Source organism: Tympanuchus pallidicinctus, unplaced genomic scaffold, assembly GCF_026119805.1.
Source record: "Tympanuchus pallidicinctus isolate F22 unplaced genomic scaffold, pur_lepc_1.0 scaffold30, whole genome shotgun sequence".
NCBI classification, from domain to species: domain Eukaryota; kingdom Metazoa; phylum Chordata; class Aves; order Galliformes; family Phasianidae; genus Tympanuchus; species Tympanuchus pallidicinctus.
The window spans coordinates 744,815-763,080 of NW_026294748.1; the positions used below are offsets into that span (position 1 = coordinate 744,815).

Sequence of the window (18,266 nt, forward strand, 5' to 3'; positions counted from 1 at the left end):
GCGCCAACGAGCCGTGATCCCGCCCCGCGCCTCAGCTCACGTGACCGAGGGAGCACCGCCCGGGGGCCTACGCGTGGCGTGCGTGCGGACGTACGTGCGTGCGAGGCGGGGCGACGTGCCGTGCCCAACCCTGCCGGGAGGGGGAGGGCGCACGGGAGGAAGGAGGAAGCCGCCATCTTGGAGCGTCGAGTCGCCATAACAAGGCACCCAGTGGGAGCGAGAGGATTTTTTTACCTGGGCGAGGGGGAGCGCGGCCGGTGGCGGTGAGGACGGGCCGGAGCGCCGGGGCGGGCACGGGCCCGAGGGAGCGGGTGGGGCGGTCGCCGCCGTCTGGCCGGGCCTCGCGGCCTGTGGGGCGCCGCGGGAGCGCCGAGGCCCGGCGGCGCCGAGGGCCCGCGATCGGGGCGGGGGGCGGCGGGCGGCGAGGGCGGCGGGGCCGGAGCTCGGGGCGGGTCGGCGGCGGCGCTCTCCGGTGGCCCGAGCGGCGGGGCCGCGGGCGGAGGCCGCTCCATTGTTCGCGGGCGGGGGGTGCCGCTGTGGCGCAGCTGCCTCGGGCGGGTCGCGCCGCTCCGTGCCGCGCCGGGAGAACCGCCGCAGCGCGGCCCGGGTCCGGAGCACGCGGTGGGCGCCGTGCGGCTACCGGTGGCGCTGCCGCTTTTGCGCGGGGCCTGGCCGGTACGGCTCCGCGGCGATCCCGGGGCGGGATGGGGCTGGGGGCGGCCCGAAGGAAAGTTGTGCGGGGCCCTGTTTCCGCTGGGCCGCTCGTGAAATGGTGGCGCTTCTTGGCGAGCGGGGCGGTGATTCGCTGCGTTTGGCGAGGTGTTGTTTTGTGCTTTGGTCTGCGTCCTTTTAAAGCGTAGCTGTGAGGCTCAGGGAGCCGGGAGGTTCTCCGTGCTGTAAATATTTGAGAATTTGCTGCTGCTCGGATCAGGGTGCGATCGGTGCCTGCCGTTACTTTTCTGGTTCGCGTGGTTTTTACCAAGTTAATGGGAAGGAGAATCCTTTTCCCAAAGAGAATCTGTAACTGGTTTTAGTCAGGAAAGTAAGCAGGAAAAGGACCCGATTTTAAACTTTCACTGCGAATTTATAATTGATGCACATGGAAACAGCTGGGCAGCGTGAGAGGTGTTTGAGTTCCTTTTCCAATCTCTTGAAATGCTCTCTAGTACATCTTTTATTTTCTGTAGAAATGCTTTAGGAAGGTGGGGGGAGGGGCAAGCAGTTTTTCCCTTGCATTTTCTGTCTGTTGGGACAAATTGCCCAGGCCAGCAGCACCACTTTCTGTTCCTCTGGAGGGTTTTGAACCAGAAGTGAATTGGCTCCTTAAATGCGTTGTAAGGAGCTATCGGTCTCTGGGCCATACTTGCTTTCTGTCCCTACGCTGCAGACTTTGTGTCATCTCTGTGGCTTTAGGAATGTTTTTGGCAAATGCAGCGTCAGGGTTAAGTCGTGTGCCAAGCCATGGAGCGGTTCAGGTTGGAGGAGCCCTCTGAAGACAGTCTGCTTCCAGCTCCTGTGTGCAGTTTGTGCGGGCAGCTGGAAGAGAACGTCATGCAGAGCGTGTGAGCAGGGAGTTGGATACATGCTATAAATGTATTTTACCAACTGCTTCGTTTAGCCATGGTTGCTTAGATTCAGTGAGAAGCTGCTGTGTGCGTTCAGCTTGAAGATACCATGGGCTTCTCTGTTTTGAGTGGAGTTCAATCAATACCCAGTTTAGAAGTTTGTGAATAAGCTGTCAGAACTTGAGAGCTGGAGGAAGTTGGCTGAAGGTTTTCTTTCTTTTTTATTTTTGAAGATCATTTTGATTTCACTTTTTATGTGAAAAGGGCATTTGGAGTCGAATGTTTCTTTAGGCCTCATGTTAATTTCCATTTGATGCTGTCACTTTGCCTTCTGTCAAAGCCTTGTGCCTAACATTGTTGCTTAGAATGGTGGTTTTTCTGTGTCCCAGCAGAAAAGGAACTTGAAGAACAGGCGAAGCACTTGAGATAATTTGTGCCTAGGTAGTGTTTTTCAAGCAGTCCCTGCAAGGCTACTGAAAGCACAGCTGTTTACAGAATCATCTCTGGTGACCTCAGCTCAGCTTCACAGCAGGGAGAAAAGGTTTGATATGTGTCTAATTGTGCTGAGGAAACAGAAAAGCAAGAACTGCGTTGTGCTGCCTGCGCAGAGGTGATGTTTGCATAACGTGCTGTTCTGTGGGCTGTATGAGAATACAGAGGCAAACTGGAGGATTTGTGTGTACAGAAGTCTGTGTATTAATTGTGATTGTCTGCTTCTCTTTCAGATTGAAGCAAGTGAATTCTGATATAACTCAGCTTTGTTAGAGGGCTTTTTTTTTTTTTTTTAAAGAAAAAAAAAGTTGAACCACAGTGCATCAGAGCAAGTTACTACTTTACTTTTGAGTGACTTACAGGTGCTTGCCTGCATTGCAATAAAGGACTCATATATTGAGCAAGACTTATTTATCTCTTCATTTTGGAGAGTCTAATAAACTGTTATTACAGTTTCTGTACTGACTTTCAAAGTTTTGAAGTCTAAAAAGACATCTTTAAACATAGAAACATGAGCACGGCCAGAACAGAGAACCCTGTTATAATGGGTCTATCCAGTCAGAACGGGCAGTTGAGAGGCCCTGTGAAACCCAGCGGGGGCCCAGGAGGTGGAGGCACACAGACTCAGCAACAGATGAACCAGCTGAAAAATGCCAACATGATCAACAACGGCACCCAACAGCAAGCACAGAGCATGACCACCACTATTAAGTGAGTATTGGTATCGAGTGCCTTGAGAGTAATGCTTACATGAGTGGGAACGTGCTTCTAAAAAGTTTGCTTCTGTTTTATGGCGTTGATGACAGAAGTGTCCTGGAATGTGTGATATGAAAAGAAAGCTGTCTTTCCAGGTGTGAGCTTCTCACTGACGTTTACCTTTGCAGTTTATTTGTTGTGAAAATTGAACTTGATGCTTTGCTTTTTCAGAACGTGTGGCTGCTTGTCAGTAGTAGCCCACTGAGCAGCAGCATCCTGTTTTCTTTGCCCATTTTAAGTGGTGTGGGAAGGAACAGAAATGTAAGACAAAGGAGGAAGCACAGCCTAATCTTAGTCCAGTTTTGCTTGCTGTGGGGTTAGTTGGTGCAGATCTTTTTTGTGGTGAGAAACTCTTCCCAGTTGGTTCTCTTTTGTCATGGAACTTAAATGGTGGTGTTGCACTCCCTGTGTAACACTCCAATTTCAATTAGAGCCTAAGGGATCATATCAAGGTGGTACCTTTATGACACTCTTGTTTGTCTCTCTTCTCCCATCAAACTGCTGTTGGAAGTGTGCAAATGATTCATGCTGGTTGGAAATTCCCTCAGATCTGTGAGGTTTGAATGTTACAATAGCAGGTCGCTTTTTTCCTCCCATAGTTGCCACTCCTCCCAAGCAACGTGAATTTCTGTTTTGCTGCTCAGTTATTGGTGAAGAAAATCTGTGCTGGAGAGAGTATGTCATGGGATGCTCTAGCTCTTTATGTTTGCTGAGCTCATATTCAGTTGCGTTTTTAAACTGAGTTACTGCCCAAATCGAGGGGCAGAACTCATCAGAAGTCATCAGAACTGATTTCTGACTGGGACTGGGGAGGAGGAGAACTTGTGCTCTTCCATGTGGGGTCTTTTCAGAGGGGAAAAGTGCCTGAATCTCACTGAGAGTCAAATTGAGAACATGTTCAACATACAGTGTGTGTTCACTTGGTTTTCTCCCCAGAAATATTTTCATCTTACATTACTCATGGATATAAAATAGACAGTTCCTGAACTCAGAAATGTGGGTCTTTTTATTTTTTAACACCAGTAGTAGAAAATATCTGTGTGGATTTATTACTTTGACATCGCTCTGTCAGAGCTCACTTTGAAACCTGTGTTCTTGTGGGTTGATTCAGTGGCCCAAAAATGGGGCTGGAATCATGACAGGACACAGATTTCCCAAGTTTGCTTTGCACTTGGCAGGCTGCTCAGTGCCTTTGTTTACCATTTCCTGCCTGTTGCATCCCACTTTGCTCAGAAGACACTGGAGCTTGTACTTGTAGATGCTTTCAGCACACAGGAGCTGAAAATATTGCATGTTAATCACTGTTGCCAAGAAAATCAGAATGCAAAACAGAGTTGCTAAACCAGCCTTTGTTTTTGTTTGTTTCTTTTGCTGTAGACCTGGCGATGACTGGAAGAAGACTTTAAAACTCCCTCCAAAGGATTTGAGAATCAAAACTTCTGTAAGGATGCTTGAATTGCAGGAATGGAAGTTGTGGGAGAAGCTGCAGTGAACCAGTCGTATAAGATCCATAGCACTTAAACTTTTTCTCAACTGTTTTAAATGAGAAATTGCTTTGTAAAATTAATTTGGTCTCTTAAAATTAGTTGCTTCTTAGCATTAGATGCTTCTTTTGTGAAGCTCAGTAACTTAGTTTAATTATTATCACTCCTGCAGCTTGGGTCCGATGCCTTCTGCAAGGCAGAAATCAAAAGATGTCCTGTAGATTCACAGGAGTGTTTTTGTGTTTTGGAAAATTGATCATTTACTTCTGCACTGTGTGATACTGCATGGAGAAGTGAGAACTCGTGTCTAGTAGTGGAACATGCTTCTGATCTTCCTGCACGAGCAGCCTCTCCTCTGCTCTGGCTGATGGCTGTGGTTGTGTGACCTAATCTTATGGATGTGCTTTTTCTGCTTATCCAGGACGTGACCTCCACAAAAGGAAATGAGTTTGAAGATTACTGTTTGAAACGGGAGTTGCTGATGGGAATTTTTGAAATGGGCTGGGAAAAGCCATCTCCTATTCAGGTTGTTAAAATAAACAGACCAGTTCTAAGCAACAGCTTAATTCTTACAAACTCACTGATGTTACTTGTGCTTAAATGGTGAACACTTGTGTCATGGCTTGGGGAACTGGGGGTTTGAACAGCAGGATTCTGTGACTGCAGAAGGGAAGAAGCACTGGTGTCCAAGTAAATCATAGCTGTTGGCTGGCAAAGAGATTGGGATTGACTGAGATTTTAGAGAAACCAACTTCTCCTTCTCACTCTGGAGGCATCAGTGTGTTCCTCATTCAGTAGCATCAGTAGTGATGGCAGTCACAGGGAGAACAGGGCTGTTCTTACACATTTCCTGGGGAACTTTGATTTGCTGTAGGTTGCATATCAGTTGTTACAGGGGTATCTGTATGGCCTTATCACCATTCTTGGCTTTTTTATCGTGAGCACCTGGAAGGAGTCATAATGGAGATTATAGGAGAGTAATGTGTCAGTAAGTTTTCTGTCCCTTCCTCTTGCTTTTAAGAGTTGTTTTATGAGTAACTGTTGATGTGTGTGAAATTGCTGTTGGGGGCAAGATAGTGTCAGTTTTGTTTTTAATTGTGGCTTGGAGAGTTATCATTGAGAGCTGGGCCACTTTGTAAGGAATGGAGAAAGCTATGGCTTATTTCTAACATATCTGCTTTGAAACAGATTCTAACATCGCCTTTTCCAAATGAAAAGATTGTAGATACTTGGGTTGTTCAGGTGTTGCTGCAAAAGAAAGCAAAATGAAAAATACATGTGGCCTGAATATGAATACTGCATGGCTGAAGTCTCAAAACCAGCAGGCTTTCTTTTGAAAAGTCTGTCACAGAAGCGTGCAGGTTGGGAATTACATGGGCTGATGCATTTCCAGCATTGAGAGATGTGCATCTTTTTCTGTTGGAGGAGTTTGCAAGTGTCTGTCGCTGCCTCCTCAATTTTTTTTCTCTGATTTTTTTTTTAATTACTTTTTGATGTGTCACTATGGGTTTCCCATGCTTGCAGTGTCCAACACTGGGCAGGATAAGAACTTTATTTGGGACACTGGGAGCAGAAGTGTTGCGTGATGTTGGAGAGCTCTTTGCTGATGGGTTTAACTCCTTCCCACTGCGAGTGCGCAGTACTTGCAGGATGTTCTGTTCACAGAGTAAACACGTAATGTTACACTGTTAGTGAGGAGAGGTGGATTTTGCTCATCTCTTCAGTGAGCCCAGCTCGTGATTTTTCATGCATTGACTGTCATTGCAGGAGGAGAGCATCCCCATTGCTTTATCTGGTAGGGATATCTTGGCTAGAGCGAAAAATGGAACGGGCAAGAGTGGAGCCTACCTCATTCCCTTACTTGAACGGCTAGACTTAAAGAAGGACAACATACAAGGTCAGTTGGGACGGGTCTGCCTGAGCTGCATGGTGGTGATGGTGGTGGTGCTCACTGTCTGGACTTGAATCCAAAGCTGATTGATGAAATGCAGTGATGCAGGTTGTCTGCTTGTACTTGTAAAGCAAGGACGTGGGGAATGGTGGAGGGAAGGTGGAATTGTCAAAGTTGCACGGTTCATTTAAGGAACTTGAATTGGAAGCTATCTTCCAGGCTTTACTTCCTGCCCCAAAAAGTGGATTTGGAGTAATAAACAGGTGTGGTGGATGGCAGAGCTGTGTGGAGCGAGTGTCAGGGGGTGTGTGGGATTTATCTTGTAAGTAGCTGCTAGAAGTTCTGTAAGTATCTGTCAGGAGATCCATAGTGGAACTGCAACACTTTGAAACGTGGCTTTTGTGAAGCTTCCGTGTTCTGCAGGGAGTATCGAAGACTGTGTTGGTAGTAATCCATGCTGTACTTTTAACTTTCAGCAATGGTGATTGTTCCCACCCGTGAGCTAGCCCTGCAGGTCAGTCAAATCTGTATCCAAGTCAGCAAACACATGGGAGGTGCCAAAGTGATGGCAACAACAGGAGGAACCAATTTGCGAGATGACATAATGAGGCTTGATGATACAGGTTGGAGCACTTTGCTGCATTACAGTCACTGTTTGTTTGGGGCTTTTGTCCTGAGTCAGAGAGTTTGTACTTTTCTCTTATGCCTGTGTTACTGTTTGCTTGTTAGAAAATAGTTTGTGATGTGTCTTTGTCGCAGTATTTAGTTATTTTCTCAAACCCTTGGTATAAAACATGTCTCTGAATGCTGGAAACACTGCCTGAGTTGCCTTAACTTTTTTTTTTTTTTTTGCTCTTCTGACTCCACAGTGCATGTGGTGATAGCTACCCCTGGAAGAATCCTCGATCTCATCAAGAAAGGAGTAGCAAAAGTTGAGCATGTCCAGATGATAGTATTGGATGAGGCAAGTTGCTCACCTTGAAACACTTTTCACTTTAATAGGTTAAAGCAGTGATGTGTCTTAGCCAGCCACCTCGTTACGCACAGCAACAAGTAGCTTTGCTTGAGGATACCAAACTAATTCATTTCTTGGTGTTTTGAGAAGGTATTTTGGCAGAAGAAGGGAATTTTTTAGGAAAGCCACCTAAGAAAGTTTTACTTCTCTGTTTACTTTTTTGTTGCTGTGGAACAGATGAACAGTCACTTCTGAATGGAGGGAATGCATTTTGTTTAGTTTCAGTGCATAACAAATGGGTGGTGCTTAACACAAGTTCATATAAACTGATTGTATAGAGCCATAGAATAGGCCTGGGTTTTTTATAGAACCACAGAATGGCCTGGGTTGCAAAGGAGCACAATGGTCACCCAGTTCCAACCCCCTGCTGTGTGCAGGGTCACCAGCCACCAGACCAGGCTGCCCAGAGCCACATCCAGCCTGGCCTTGAATGCCTGCAGGATGGGGCATGTGATTTGTGAATGTCTGAGAGATTACAGGCTTCTGAGTGAGAAGGTTGAGAAAACAATTGTGTGAAGGCTCTTGGATTTTATTTATTTTTCTTTAATTTGATTCTGTTTTGAAAACAGTTTTGAAAACCAGGAAATGTAAACTTCCTTTAAGTGGTGAATCCTGTTTCCAGCAGCTAAATCAGATGTCTCTTAGAGTGTAGCATTTACTCCAAAGGGAGCAATCCTATCATGAAGCTGGAGAGGAGACTATTCCTGGTGATCTTTTCCTTCTGCAGTGTAATACTACCAGGAGACTGGAATCTTGTCCCATCTCTTCAATGTCTTGTCTTGTACTTCTGTTGTTACAGGCAGATAAGTTGCTGTCTCAAGATTTTGTTCAGATAATGGAAGACATTATTCTCACGCTACCTAAAAACAGACAGATTTTGCTCTACTCAGCCACTTTCCCTCTGAGTGTACAGAAGTTCATGGTGAGTGCAGATGGAATCTCTGACACACGATGTGGCGTTGTGCACAGGGTGCTCCAGTGAGTGCTGTGTGGTTGCTGCTATTATTTATGCACCCGTGCTTTTTTGATTCGTATATCAGCCTAAATATGGGACAGAAGGTAACTGCTTTTAGTGTGGCCTGGTGCCTTGGAGTTACAAGTAATCTTTCTTGACATTTGACCCGCCCTCTCTTATGGCAAATACGGAGTGGCTGGGAAATGCATTCTTGCCTTGGAGGAATGGAGGTGTGCCAGAGGATCAGGTGTCTTTATGCTGCTTTGCCTGTAGATTCGCCTGCCTGATTTTTCTTTGTCTTTCAGAATTCCCATTTGCAGAAACCCTATGAGATTAATCTGATGGAGGAGCTGACCTTGAAGGGAGTTACCCAGTACTATGCCTACGTCACCGAGCGTCAGAAGGTTCACTGCCTCAACACGCTGTTTTCCAGGGTAAGAGATAGGGCCAAGAACCTACAGAAGCATTTTGCCCCTTCAAAATGAGTAATAAGACTTAAGGTGATGGAGGTTTTTCCTTGACACAATGCACTAATGCTGCTGTAGAAGCTGAAATTAGAAATGATTCTTGTCCTGTACTTTTGCGGTGCAGAGCCTTGCAGTTTTTTTCCCCTGTTCAGAAATATATATGATATGAATTGCTTGCAGCTCCTGTTCTCCCTTCTTTTTGAAAGGGATTTAGATGCATGCCTTAGATTTGCTGTTAAAATTCTGTGTTTACTGAATGCTCTGATTATATGTCCAGCTCCAGATCAACCAGTCGATCATTTTCTGCAACTCCTCTCAGCGGGTTGAATTGCTAGCCAAAAAGATCTCCCAGTTGGGCTATTCCTGCTTCTACATCCATGCTAAAATGAGGCAGGTAAGTATGAGGTTACAGCAGTTGTTGCCTGGGTTCTTCTCAGCTCTACTGCATAGCTGAACAAAGTCTGAGGCTTGCTTTAAATTTACCTATCCTGTGAAAATGTATTTTGTTTTGGTTCCACTTTGTGTCCAGACATTTTCTGCAATTAGCTCTTTCCAAACTGATGAGTTGGTATTTAGGAATCCGAACAGAGCAGTACTCAGCTGAGGTGAGCACACAGCATGACTGCAAGCAACACTTCTTGCTCCATGCTGTAGGGCAATCTGAGAAGTCAGGGAGGCAGCTTTGATCAGAGCTCTTAGTAGAAGTGCCAACTACTGCATAGCAGTTTGGCACCCATGGCCTTGCCGTGAAAAATATCAACGTGGCCTTTGATGCACAAGGATTTATATGACTTGGAGAGTAGCTCACATCCTCAAGCTTCATGCTGTAGCTTTCCTTGTTAGCCAGTGAACTGGGGCATCACAGGAGGTCGAAGTGATGTGCAGAAGGCAGTAGGACTTTAAAATATTTTTCATTTTGTATGTAAGCAAGAACAAACTAAAGCAACAGCTTTAATGGTAACCTAGCTGTTTATTGGCCTGACAGATAAGACAAACATTTGCTGGGCTATATGTGGAGCAGGAATTGAAGCAGAAGTGAAGGTGATGTCAGTGTTGAGGACACAGATGTGCTGATGGGTTGCTTGAGACCTGATTTTTCATTTCTCTGATTTGTCAATAGTTCATCTTTCTGGTAAAAATGGAGGTTGGTTGTTTGATGGGACGCTGCAACTTGTTCATTTCTCTCTCTGGAAATGATACAAGTTAATCTGCGTGGTCCAGAGTGGCTTGTTGATAAGAGGAGAGGCTGCACAGACACTTTGCTCATCCATCACTGACTGATCCAGTGGTGGAAAACATGCTGCCTTGGAAAATGGAGTTACTGCAAGTTTTAAAGGAAGGATGTTTCCAGATTTTATGTAAATGCTCACAAATACATTTTTAGGATGTAAGATATTAATACATAGAATTTGGCACGGGGCTGGGAGAGATGATGGTCAAAGCATTGGGAATGGAGATAAGCTTTGGGCACCAAAAATTCTGGTGTTGAGAAGTAGAACGAGCAGCTTTGAGTCAGCTGGTGTTCATGAGGAGGTGAGGGTGGGATTTGTGGCTGTAAATTGAGTACTCAGCTGCAAGTCGAGCTGTTCTTTAATTGGATTTTTCCTGCTGTGTTTCCAGGAGCATCGCAACCGCGTGTTCCATGATTTCCGAAATGGCTTATGCCGCAATCTTGTTTGCACTGGTAAGAGTTCCTTTGCATTTCTCTGTTTCTGAAGGTTGTGATGGAGTAGCCATTAGCCTAGGTATAACAGATCAATTGTTTAGTGATAAAACTTATCTGCTTTAGTAAGAGAATTTTTGTCATACTTGTGTGTAATGGGCTGCAGTGCTCCTGAATCACAGAATGGCCAGGGTCGGAAGGGACCTCAAGGATCACGAAGCTCCAACCCCCCTCCACATGCAGGACCACCAACCTCCTCATTTCACAGCAGCCCAGGCTGCGCAGGGCCCCATCCAACCTGGCCTTGAACACCTCCAGGGATGGACGGGGCATCACAGCCTCTCTGGGCAGCTGTTCAGCACCTCACCGCTCTCATAGCAAAGAACTTCCCCCTGACATCCAACCTCGATCTTCCCTCCCTCAACTTAAAACCATTTCCCCTTGTCCTGCTATTATCAACCCTTTCAGAGAGTTGATTCCCCTCCTGTTTGCAGGCTCCCTTTAGGTACTGCAGGCTGCAATGAGGTCACCCTGCAGCCTTCTTTTCTCCAGGCTGAACAAGCCCAGCTCCCTCAGCCTGTCTTCATAGGGGAGGTGCTGCAGCCCCTGATCATCTTTGTGGCTCCTCTGGACCCTCTCCAACAGCTCCCTGTCTTTCTTGTCCTGGGGGCTCCAGACCTGGGCACAGTGCTGCAGGTGGGGCCTCATAAGAGCAGAGGGGGACAATCACCTCCCTGTCCCTGCTGGCCACCCCTCTGCTGGTGGAGAGGCATAGAGACTTTCTCTTGTAGTCAAACCATGGTGGTGCAGCATGTTAACAAATCCTTTCATTGCGATCATACTTTGTATTTCAGTTATGTTTTCTGTATGTTCTAACTTTTGAGTGTTCTGTAAATTGCTGGATATGAAATAGGAGCACTGTAGGTGGAACAGTGGCTAGGATTATTGAATAATGATTTACTGATTCCATAAATGTTTGTAGTTCATCTTTTCTAAATGCTTTGCAGTTCTGATTGCTCTGTATATGACCTGAGTTATCTTAGAGCTGCTAACAAAACTCACTTGAAATGAAACAGAAATAGTTAAGTTAGCAGGATGTAGCTCACATTTAAGTCTGTTGTGATAATGGCAGTGCATGCCTTATTTGATGAGGTGCTTATATAAGGTGACCAGCTCAGAAATAGACTCCATGTGCAAAAACTGGCTTGGTGTGAATTACTTCTATTGACCTAGATCTGAAGATTTGATGTCTTGATAGTTCTTATTTTATTATGCTTAAAATGGATAAAGAGCAGGAGGAGGCTGTAACAGAACTGTATGCAAAATGTCTTGATATACAGAGAGCTTATCTTTAGGAACTAGTCCTAACCTGTGTTCAGAAATGTACATTTCCTGAATTTCCCAGCCCAGCATTAGATTTCATGGAAGTTAATGCTCTCTGTGACCTGGGTTGTCTTTCAGATCTGTTTACCCGAGGTATTGATATCCAAGCTGTGAATGTGGTGATAAACTTTGATTTTCCAAAGCTGGCAGAGACTTATCTCCATCGTATTGGCAGATCAGGTGAGAGGAGAGAAACATCTTTGAGGAACGACCGTGCTGACAGCTGTAACGTTCCTTAGGCTTTGGCTGGATTCTTTCTGTTACTGTACTTGATAATTATTTTGATTAGCTTTGTTTTTTTTCTGATGTTTACTTAGAGGCACCATCTCGTAGGATTTTCTTCACAAATACCTGAGTAAATGGCTGTGCTCTTTAAACGAGCCTGAAGAGCCTAGTCCAAAAAAAAAAGAAACAAAAAAAGAAACAAAGAGAATGAGGGGGAAAAAGGCACCTTTTGCTTTAATTCCATGACATTGCCAATGTTTATTGTTTGCAGTTTGGGAAGGTTGTGTATTGAAAACATGGTTTCCGTGGGTTTTTAAGTATGGTGGGTCTTGTTTGTCTGTTGGTCTCCATGTGCTCCAAGGTGTTTGTGGTGTCAGGTACGTGCTGAGAATGGCAGTGAAGAACAAACCTGCGCACGCAGCTCCACGCTGCAGTAGTGGAAGACTTCTACTGGTAGTAGGAAGGCCTTAGCAGATGTTGGTGTGAGCTCACAGGTCCAGGTGGACATTTATAAGCAGGGAGCTGCGTTAGCAGCACTGCAGAATCTTTTCAGTTGACCTCCTGTGACTCAGTCTGAGTTTCTTTCTTGAGGTCGCTTTGGACATCTCGGCCTGGCCATCAACTTGATCACCTATGATGATCGATTCAACCTGAAAAGTATTGAGGAGCAGTTGGGAACTGAAATCAAACCCATACCAAGCAACATTGACAAGAGCCTTTATGTGGCAGAATACCACAGTGAACCTGTAGAAGATGAGAAACAGTAACCATGTGCGTATGTGCTGACTTGGAGTGGTGTTGGAGTGGCGCTGTGGGGGAGGAGGGGAAACTGCTGTGCTGAGCAGCGTTGGGATGTGAAAACAAGGGTTTGAAGTAGGCTGTCAGAGGAGATGGGGGGATCCTGTCTAGGAGTCCTGTGTAGAGACAGGATGACTGTGAGCAGCTGAGCGAATTCTTTCTGTATTTCTTAGCTAAGAGAAGAACGGGCAGAAAGTGATGATTAGAAAGGTGAGGAGAGAACACAGCTCTCCTAAGAACAAAGCACCAACAGAACAGCCTGCTCGCCTCAGCAGCTGAGAGAAGCAGGTTCAAGCCATGAGTGCCTCATTTGTTTTGCATCCTTTGATTCGTACAACTTTTGCAATAAGCACAGCAGGTAACAGAGCTGTAATTCATCTGTGTTGCCACTTGAGGTCTACATAACATAAAAAGAAAATGAGGTTTCTTTGGCAAGGACTTTGGAAGTGTGACTTTTTGATGGCTGTCTGAGGAAAGAAGGCTGAGTCGATTCACAATCCAAGGAAACTGTTATTCTCACAGCCACAGCAATTAGGCAGTGTTTGATCTGCTACTTGTTGAGATGCTGCAAACCATTTGGGTTGAAGGGAGTTCTGTGGTGTATCTTCTCTTAGAGATCACGAGTTAAGAATTCTAACAAAGCTGCTGAAATTGCTCTCTGTTGACAAAAGAAATTGCCGAAGAAACAGTCTGTTAATTAAAATGGAAATTAAAACGAAGCCTGTATCTCTTTGAAATAACTGGAGGCCAGCCCTAGCCAGCTGGTCATTCAGGTTGACTTGTGGCCTCTACTTTGCTGGCTGAGCTTTCTCCACGTTCTAAAATGAATAAAGCAAAGCAAACGGTGAAGCTGGGCAGGGATCTTGGGTGGCTTCCTTGGGGAGAGAAGTTGGGTGGTAGAGGCACATCTGAGGGGCAGTGGTTGAACTGCAGCCCATGGCGGCGGCTTTTGTGCAGCTGCCCCACAGTCAGCGTGATTCAGTTGTTAGGTTTTGCACAGAGCTGGCTTATTGCAGGTTGTCATTTGTGTATTTATTTATTCAGGCTTTGACTACATATGCCAGAAGGTGAAGCCCTTTGATCCACATCTGTGACACATCATTTCTCTGGGGATACCCTTCTCTTTGTGGGTTTTTCTTCGTCTTTTCATTTTGGAACTATGAAGACTAAAGAGCTCGGCCTTTTTTCTTTTTAAATTTGGCAGCAAGGAAGAAAGAAGATGAAAGGAGGAATGTCTTTTTGTTTTTCCACTCGTTTGCACTGTGTGCTGATTGAACATTAGTTGCACTAACTGCTGGTTTTAAATTTTTTTTTCTTTGGGTGGGAGGGGCAGCAAGGGAAGAAGAGAAACCCTGGAAAGAGAAGAATCTTTGAACACGAGCTTGTCTGCGATTTCAAATTCTCCAACCGTCGACTGAGTGCATTTCAACTTCTCCCTGGTTACTCATCTGTTTTGAAGCTAAAGAGCTTGTTACTTATTCGTGCAAAGTGCCTTATGCTATGAGACCATTCAGAACATCACCTTTCTGACGCAGCCCGAGGAGTCAGCCGCCGTTTTTGGTTTCAGGTCAAAGTTCCCCTCTCTCCCCCCTCTCTTCCTCTCCAAGTACTCGAGGCCAGGGCTGTGAGGTGAAACTTATTGGTAATACTACTTTGTCTTCAACTTCTGTTTCCTTTTTGTTTTTTTTCTTTAGTTGGAGGAGTTGATATGCATCTGCAGTTCACCCACACTGTAAATACCTGTATTTAAAACAAAACCAACTTAAAATCTGGGCTGATTAGGTGCAGCATCGTAGCTCCAGAAGGAAAGAGTAGCCTGTCATCTCTTGCAGGAGCCATAAGAAAACCCCTATGCTCTAGCAGAACACTAAAGACTGGTTACCATAAGTCTCCATTAGTAGTTCCAGCACTTGATATGTAGACTTGTTTCAGAGCCGTGGCCCTCTTTCCTCTGGTGCAGTGTGTCCCATAGAAAATCAGATGTGTATATTGTACAAACTTTGTAAATATTTTTTTTTTTCCTGTTTGGGTTCATATATAACTTTTTTGTTCTTTTTTTTTTTTTTTTTGATGAAGGTTGCTGGGGTTAAAGGGATTTGACTGATTATGGGAGCAGCTAAAGATGAGAGGGGCTCAGTTTTCTGCAACACTAAGCGATGAGAAATGCTGTGAGCAGGGCAGCCTCCTCGTGTGCCCCTGGTCGGGGTGGGTTTGCTCCGCTGTCAGCAGCGCTGCCGGTGCCACTCGTGTGGAGGAGATCATTTGCGAGGCCCTGAGGTCTCAGCACTCTGTGGCTCAGCTCGTTTGAGACGCTCTTCAATTTTCCCCTTAGAAACTTCAGGAACTTGGCGAGCTCTGAAGGTGCCACGAGCCGCGTTCTGCGTGGCACGAGGGGATGCGGCGGGCGTCAGCGCTGCTGAGCAGGATGTGCTAAGGTGTGGATTTGGGCTTAAACCATAGGAAACTGAGATGCATGAACGGACAGTTCTGGAGCTCGATGGGAACGATCGATTTCCTGCAGCGTTGCGTATTTTCTGCCCAGCACGACCTCAGTACAGACGTTGGGTGAGCAGGGCAGGTGAAGCCCTCGTGTGCCTGGGGCTGCAGAGCTGCTCGCCATCGCTCTGTTCAGGCGCCGCTCGCTGCCTGTCGCTGGGACGCCTCCTGGTCAAACGGTGTTGCTTTAAATTGTGCCCCTCCCAACATGCTTGATGTTTGGCCTGATCTCCAGGCAAAAGGAGTGAGACAAATCAAACTGTAAACTTTTAAAATTCCCTTTTAGCCTGTTCAACAACAGCGTCAGGAGGCACCTGGACGAATGCAATCCCTTTTGCTCATTTATTCTGTATACAGATGCTGCACTCACACTATGCTTGCTTACTTTGAGGCAGGAATTAATTAATTGTCTTAATTTCTCCCTTTTTTTGACCCCTCCCACACTTTTTTCTGTTGTTTTGAGTATGATTGGAACCAAAAGGCAGACTTTCCTGTCCTTTTCCTCGAGGAACACACTCACCAAACCAGGTGCCTCCTGACAACAGCTTTACAAGATGATGGAAAGGGTGTTTTTTTTTTAGTTTTTTTTGTGTCAGCAGTGACTCCATAACTGTAGCAAATGCTGCACTAGAGTACAAACTCAAGAGCTTGGTCACAGACACTCTGTGAGCCACACAGCTTACATTTGACTGGCAGGTACTAAATGTAAACAACTTTGGGGTGCTGGGAGGGGGGCGGGGGTGGGACTTTGTGGGTGCAAACTTTGACCAAAAGTAAAATCTTGCTCTTGTACTGCAGCCAGCTTATGATTTTTCCAGAGAGTCAGAAGAGGGATCGTTTTAGTGCAACAAAGACCTGACAAATGTAAATACAAGTGTAGGATCTTGGCGGGGCGCACGCGTGTGACAAGAACAGGACAGCAGTGTGGGGTGAGGTGCGTGTGCTCTGCCTGATGGGGGCAGTGAGCCCGGTGCCATGCTCTGATGGTCCCTCTTGAAGCACAGAACTTTTAAATGGAAAGTATTACTTTAAACTTGGCCTCTTATTGAGGATTGGCACTTACCTGAATATCGGGGGCACCGTTTCTAGGCGGCTTCCAGTGCTGAAGGAAGCAGCCTATTCTTGGTGCTAACAGGCTATCTCCAACAGATGCAAACGGAAAGATGCTCCAAACGACTAGGGTAAGCCTAGGGTTTTTTTTCCTTTGTTTGTTTTTCTCCCCGAGATCAATTGTGAATGGATTTTGGCTTCTTGAGATTCCTTGTAACACCCTGTTCTTTTTCTGGTCGTGCCAGCCTTTGCATTTGTGCATTGCTTGGAGCCAGTCTCTTCCTTCAGCAGAGGAGCCCTTGGGCCAAATACTTCCTCTGACAAAGATGGCATCAATGATAATATGAGTAATTCTGCATTTTTTCCTCCCAGAAGTCTAAAACTCCTTGAATTGAGGTGAAATGGCCGCAAAGAGATGGACACCAATCTGCAGCCAATTTATTCCGATCAGCTGCAGGCCGGCCTCAGGGTGCAGCTCTGTAGGGCTTTCCCTCGGGGGGGTGGGGGGTGGGTTGGTCTCAAATAGGTATTTTAATTTCCAGAATGAGATGGGAGCATCTTTCCTTTGCGCTCTGCGACTTGTTGTTGTTGTTGTTGTGGGTAAGAACACGGAAGCTCGGTATGAATTTGTCGTACGCACGTTGGTATCAAATCATCTCATTCTGATTTTGATTTTGATTTTTTTTTACTCGGGTTGGGGGTGGGTGTCTGCTCTCAGGATTTAAAAATGCTTCGCGCCTTGTGATGGAAGTGATGGGGAGGGGGGCAGCGCTGTGCAGCGGCTCCGTCCTGCAGGAGGCCGCAGTGCAGCTGGGCGCAGCGCAGCTCCCTTCTGCTGCCGCGCAGTTGGGCACAACAGCCGTTTCCAACTGCTGGGAACTCGCAGCCTCTTTAATTGGAGTTGATAATAAACGAGGGCTCTGGACCAGAGAGCACCTGGAGGCTGTGCTGCATCGTCCCCTGCCTTCGGCTCCGTTCCTGCGGCGTTGCTGACGTGTCTGCGTGGAAGCATTTTTAAATTCTGCTCTAGACGAAGTGAGGGAAGGGTAAGGAGGGGTGGTGGGAGGGATGGGTTTATTAAGATACAGCCTTGCTGTATTTTAACCAATAATTAAAGGGAAGGGGTGGCAGGAGAAGAAAACAGTCATTGTTCCCGTTACAGAAAAAAAAAAAAACAAAAATAAAAGCAACTTTATTTGAAGAAAAAAATATTGCAGTTCAGGTGGGGCATCATAACCCACCGGTCCCTTGTCAGGAAGTTGAATGTTACTGTTAATCAGTGAACAACACGGACAAATCATTGCAAACTTTTGGGGGGGAGGGGAAAATTGGCGTTTGGTTAAATTGGCAATTGGCAAACTCTCCGGCGGAGCTGAGAATTGGTTGAGAATGTATTTCTGGATGCGTGTGTGTCGCAGCACCGACTCGCGGAGAGTTTCACGAGTTCAGAGTGCGAAAATAAGACATGATAAAATCCTGATTTTGTTGATTTAAACTCAATAAAAGCTCCCTGGAACACCAGCGTGGTCTCACGTCTTTCTTTGAGCGGCGCTGAGCCCCAGCCATGCTGCCCTCCTGCCTTGCGCACCGCAGGGGGGCACGGGGGGCGTCCAGCCCACGGTTGGTTCTGTGTGGTGCCATCGCGTGTGGAGAAGCCGCCGGGCTGCAATGGGAGCTGTGAGGGATCTGAGGAGTGAGCAACAGAACCCCGGGGGGTTGGGATGGACGCGAGATCAGGGAATCCCACCGCCCTGCTGGAAGCTTCCCCCAGGGGAGGTGCTTTGTGCCTTCAGCCATTGCTGTGCTGTGGGGCCATAGGAGCTCCCAGTCCTCCTTCCTCAGCTCAGCTCATAGAGGTCGTTGGTCACAAAGCCACGGCCAGCACTGCAGGTGGGAGAAGGCAGCCTTTATTCCCTGATCAGTTCCTAATGCAAATACCCCCTCGTTGTGGATCCTCCAGCAAGAGTATCATGGTGCTTTAAATTAGCACGTGTGCTTAATAAAATACTTGTCAGCAGAACCTTTC

General features: G+C 46.4%; 1 protein-coding gene across 1 annotated transcript; it reads left to right on the plus strand.

Moving 5' to 3' along the window:
• Nucleotides 1–121: 121 nt before the first annotated feature.
• On the plus strand, nucleotides 122–17,761 carry DDX6 (DEAD-box helicase 6). Its single transcript, XM_052697203.1, has 14 exons — nucleotides 122–263; nucleotides 2,291–2,768; nucleotides 4,191–4,254; nucleotides 4,719–4,823; nucleotides 6,065–6,194; nucleotides 6,665–6,811; nucleotides 7,058–7,156; nucleotides 8,007–8,125; nucleotides 8,464–8,592; nucleotides 8,903–9,019; nucleotides 10,246–10,309; nucleotides 11,750–11,851; nucleotides 12,488–12,667; nucleotides 13,739–17,761. The coding sequence occupies exons 2-13, from the start codon at nucleotides 2,569–2,571 to the stop codon at nucleotides 12,661–12,663; spliced, it is 1,452 nt and encodes a 483-aa protein (XP_052553163.1). The 5' UTR covers nucleotides 122–263; nucleotides 2,291–2,568; the 3' UTR covers nucleotides 12,664–12,667; nucleotides 13,739–17,761.
• The last annotated feature ends 505 nt before the right edge of the window (nucleotides 17,762–18,266 follow it).